Source organism: Protomyctophum parallelum, assembly GCF_964188405.1.
Source record: "Protomyctophum parallelum genome assembly, chromosome: 8".
Lineage (NCBI taxonomy): Eukaryota > Metazoa > Chordata > Actinopteri > Myctophiformes > Myctophidae > Protomyctophum > Protomyctophum parallelum.
The window spans coordinates 12065647-12070757 of record NC_139703.1 but is presented as its reverse complement, the minus strand read 5'-3'; the positions used below and the strand labels follow the sequence as shown (position 1 = coordinate 12070757).

The 5111-nt window shown below is 42.9% G+C and overlaps 1 protein-coding gene across 1 annotated transcript; it reads left to right on the top strand.

The window, feature by feature from the left end:
- Positions 1-2577: 2577 nt before the first annotated feature.
- Positions 2578-4663, top strand: LOC310862889 (ciliary microtubule inner protein 1-like; the record flags this gene model as incomplete). Its single annotated transcript, XM_083771010.1, has 4 exons — positions 2578-2636; positions 3112-3193; positions 3284-3385; positions 3777-4663. The coding sequence occupies 4 exons, from the start codon at positions 2578-2580 to the stop codon at positions 3930-3932; spliced, it is 399 nt and encodes a 132-aa protein (XP_083627136.1). The 3' UTR covers positions 3933-4663.
- Positions 4664-5111: the final 448 nt, after the last annotated feature.

Here is a 5111-nt window from a genome sequence, read left to right as displayed (position 1 = left end):
GTCCAAGTCGGGGGGAAAAACGCGGAAGTAGACAGTTCTTCCGGGTGCTTCAAAACGCCACTGAGCCACTTCCACTGACATGAATAGCGGGGTGCGGGGCTGTCGCTCCGGTTCAGTCTCTATCCTTTTAATACTCTATGGGTCTGTCTCTCTACAGACCGTGTCTCCACCCTGGCCACTCCCACATTCATTTCCACCACACTGGCCACTGGCATTTACACACCTGTCTCCAACTCCCTCGTCAGCCAACCTGTGAACACTTTGCCAATCAACCTGCTCCCTATAAAACTGGACTCGGTGCTAACACTCATTTCCATTTCATAGTTGTCACCGATGCATGACCTGTTCCTGTTTTGACTGTTAATACAATTAGTATACCATTATTATTGATTTAGAGTCGAGCAACTCTACAGTTCATTTGGTCGACAAGGTGTTTTGGCGGGCCTTGATGGTGTCGTAATGATTTTAAGCTTGGTTGCACGTTGACTTCTCCACTAGTTCCTGCCTAACATTTTAGTCTAGTTCTTTTTTTGTTGGTAAAATAAATGGTCAGTATATAATTAGTTAATTTTTTTGTGCTTTTTTGGCTTTTCATTAGTGAATGTCGACAAATTACCACTCTTCCAACCACTGCTCTCTGTCTCTGCACGTCTGTCTCCGTCTGTCTGTCTACCGTGTCTCAAACAGATTAGTAACGCTAAAGTCTCCAGTCACTCATCTCATGTTGTAGCGACTTCTGTAGAAACCACTTCAAAATCCAATCAACACGCTGTCTATTTATAGACGGATGGATTAACTGCCCGTCACTCCAATATCTTCAAACTCCAAAACCGAAAGTTGCTGTCGGGTGGATTAGGTGGAAACCTTAATTGCGTGTCCAAAACGTTTACTTTTCAGTATATGAAAATAAATAAATAAAAACCACACCCGTGTGAAGTGCTCTTCCTCTTATCATCTTACATCATCTCATTCTGGCCCAAATCACCGATTTGCTTGTCTACATATGACGTAAATGTTCCTTTCATTGTCAATGGCATTTAATGTTTGTGTTTCCACAAAAAGCCGATTTGTTCAGACACGCATGACATAAATTCTCCTTTCATTGTTATATGAGAGGGACAGTTTATATTACTGGTGGAAAGTGACTAGGTACATTTACTTAAGTACTATTCTTAAGTACAATGTTGAGGTATTTGTACTTTACTTGAGTAATTCCAATTTCCAATACTTTTCTCCACTACATCTCAGAGGAAAGTATTGTACTTTTACTCCACTACAATTAACAATTCATCTTTTTCTCAGCTGTGTAGAATCAAATATCCAAATCTCACTCAAGTTAAGATCTACTTAATCACAGTGGTTCTCAAATTGGGGTCCGGGCAACCCTTGAGGTGGTCCCAGGGGGTCCCCAGAAAGAGTTAATATAGCCTATGATAAAAATGAGATGAAAGCTCTGGAGCGAGGGGTTTAGGAGGATTCATTCTGTCTCAGTCAATGCCAGATTGCAGCTTGTCCAGTTTAAAGTCATGCAAAGATTACATTATTCTAAGGTCAGAACGAACAAAATATATCCAGCTCTTTCCGACATTTGTGACAGATGCAACATATCCCAGGGCACGTTGGGTCACACCTTCTGGTCTTGCCCAAAGATTGTTCCATTTTGGCATAACATTTTTGCATGGTACAGTGGTTAGAATGTCCGCCCTGGGACTGGGGAGGTCGGGGTTCGATCCCCGGCCGGGTCATAACAAAGACTGTAAAAATGGGACTCAGTGCTTGACACTCAGCATCAAGAGTTGGATTGGGGGTAAGTCCCTGCAACATACTAGCGTCATGTCCAGGGGGTGTACATCAAGCTGCCTCACGCTACAGAAACAGGAGATAGGCTCCTGCCCTATATGGGCCTCATGGCTCGGCAAGGCTTACTATGCCAGAATTCCAAAATACATGGCCTGCGGCAACAAAGTGCTCATTAAAAGCATTGTAGGCCTATAGTTTACTTTTATTCAAAAATGAGTCTGTGATAATCTAATTGGGTAGAGCATGGGTTGACATTGGGATAGTTATTTAACAGGACTCCAGAATTTGCCACTACACTCAGACAAGGTGGAGATACGGTATAGTATGAGGATTTTCGTGGCAAGGGATTTATTTAATATAAGATGAAATTCAGATCCCAAATCAGAAGTTTTTTTCATGCAATATCCATGACTCTCATGCAGTTTCATTGAGATATCCGAAACTGCAATTATATATAATCCCAGGAAGTGTTACATATGGGTGGTCATGCACACAATCTGATCTCCATGGCAACGGTAAACAGATCTGTCAGTATGAATTACACACAGGTGAAACATTAGCCACTTACTGACACACACACACACACACACACACACACACACACACACACACACACACACACACACACACACACACACACACACACACACACACACACACACACACACACACACACACACACACACACACACACACACACACACACACACACACACACACACAGAGAGAGAGAGAGAGAGAGAGAGAGAGAGAGAGAGAGATCACTATCACATACAGATGTCCACCTCAGCCCAAATACCTAAACCCACCAACTCTGTGGCTCAGGATGAAATCTGGTATGTTATGTCTTTCTTACCATTATTTCTGATCACTAATATCATGTTTTGATTCCAACTGAACCTTTACAGAAGGTGATATTGAAACAATGTGTATGTCTTTGACACCTGGATCATCCTGTATACTGCCATGCTCTGGAAACCCATGACGATGTTTGGAAACAAGGAAGGAACACTTTTCCACCACATCTCTTCTTGTAATACTTGATGCAAACGGTTCAACCTTTTGTTGAACAAGCGACACCATTACACCGAAAATGGTGCAAAGAATATTAGTAATAATAGACTTTAGACTTTAATAGCATTACTACCATATTATTAAACTATGTATAATTGTGCGTGCGTGCGTGCGTGCGTGCGTGTGTGTGCGTGTGCGTGTGTGTGCATGCGCGTGCGTGTGCGTGTGTGTGCGCGCGTGTGCGCGTGTGCGTGTGCGCGTGTGTGTGTGTGTGTGTGTGTGTGTGTGTGTGCGCAGGAAGGTACATGTGCAGAAAGAGAAGGAGTCAGCCAAGATCTGGCCCAACAAGTGGGGCTTTCTCTCCGACGTATACCAGAAGGTACACACACTTGTGTATGTAACATTCATGACATTTATCACATAAGTCTCTATATTATATTATATTATTAATATCCACTTTATTGTTCAGAACCAGCGTGAGAGTGCCAAGCTGAGGGAAGCCGTCGTCAAACTACAACTTCCGCGTCATCTCCAGACACAACCTCCAACCCCACCAGAGGAATACATCCATGTATGCTGTCTGTCTGTCTGTCTGTCTGTCTGTCTGTCTGTCTGTCTGTCTGTCTGTCTGTCTGTCTGTCTGTCTGTCCGTCTAAAGAGACGTCCACAGTCCACACCAAGAATCATGAATATTTTAACGGTTGTTATTTGCTAGGGGTTCCTTTGCGGCAAATCTATGCCTCTGCTTTTGCTATCCCCCTATGATCATTCATTTATGTATCCCCGTTTCTGTTCAGACTGAATTAAATGCATGCATTTTCTTTTGGGAATGTAGACTTTCTGAAATCTAAATTAATAACCTGAGGCCAGGCATAACATTTTTCATAGATCGATCTACAAGCTCACAACTCATTGCGTTGCATATTTTACCCACAGCAGCTGCTCTTTCCATGTACCTCCAGGTTGACCCTTCACCTCCCATACCACAGACGACTCAGGCCCAGATTGGCTGGCGTTCCACCCAAGCGCTGCTTCAGTTGGAGAACTACGGCATGGTGCACCATGGGAGAAGTAGTTTCCTGAAGGAGATGGGCTGGCCTAACGATACCTGCAGCTGATTGGACAACTGGGCACAAGATAACCTTCATTATGGTATATATGGAGTATACAAATAAGCAATGAGATGAGATAAAATACATTAGATTAGATTGGTATAGCAGCCAGTAATAGAGGCATGGCAGTGGGGTTTGTTGATGACCACAGGGTGGCACTGTAGTGCAGGATATAAATATGTGCAAGAGGCATTAATAGTCATTTTTCACTGCAGTCATATTGGCATATTTAAATAGAAGGGTTTCATCCTGTTCAGGATTCATCAATGATAGGCTACTAAGAAGCCAGTTAGAACGGCTGGTGCTCAACAGGGACAATTTAAGAAGAAAAATATCTGGGGGGAACAAGTTTAATGATTGCCCAAAATTAATGTACATTTGTACACTGGGTTTCCAATATTTTACTGTAGGCCTACTGTATACTGACTGAAAGATGCAACAATGAACGTTTAGAATAATGAAGTCACACCCTAGCAGCAGATCAACAGACTTTCGGCCTGCAGCATGAATCATTCACAATGAGGAACTAGGAAGGCCTGGGGGCCGAAAGTTTGTTTATTCTGAATAAACAAGAATCCTTAAAGGTTAGTGAGTGCATGGGAATCCTTTATGATGCGCAGCCTGCATAGCTAGTTCAGGCGAGAACACAAGGCACTGTGCTGGCCTACCCGATCTGATCACTATAGTCACAGCATCACAGGCACTCTTTTCCTGATTAGAGCGGTTATTTAAACTTCTCTGCCTACCTGCTCATTCCTGACTTCTCTCCTGGCTGTGTTGTGCATCGCTGCTGCTGCCGTCTCCTTGCTTGCTTGCTGTTTGCTGCCAACCTGCTGCCCATGAAGTTTTGCAAATCCCACCGCCTCCCCAGCATCCACCTGTAGGCTCTGTTTCTAGATACCCCTGGGAGTCAATTCATTCTCTGATATTCTATTTGCCTTATAACTTAACTACAATGTTCAAAAGGGAATGAGACAGAGATCTCCATTTTCGTCACCGCTAAACCCCTTATCCCTAAACTTCTTTGCCTTTTTTTTTTTACTATTTTGAAAAGCATTTTTGAATAGTTCAACTAGCCAATCTCAGTGTTTCCTGCAGGAAAAGGCCTTGGCATGGTGCTGGGTGCGGGGGGAAATTTTGATTGATTAATGAATTAATTTGATTAATAAATTAAGATTAATTTGT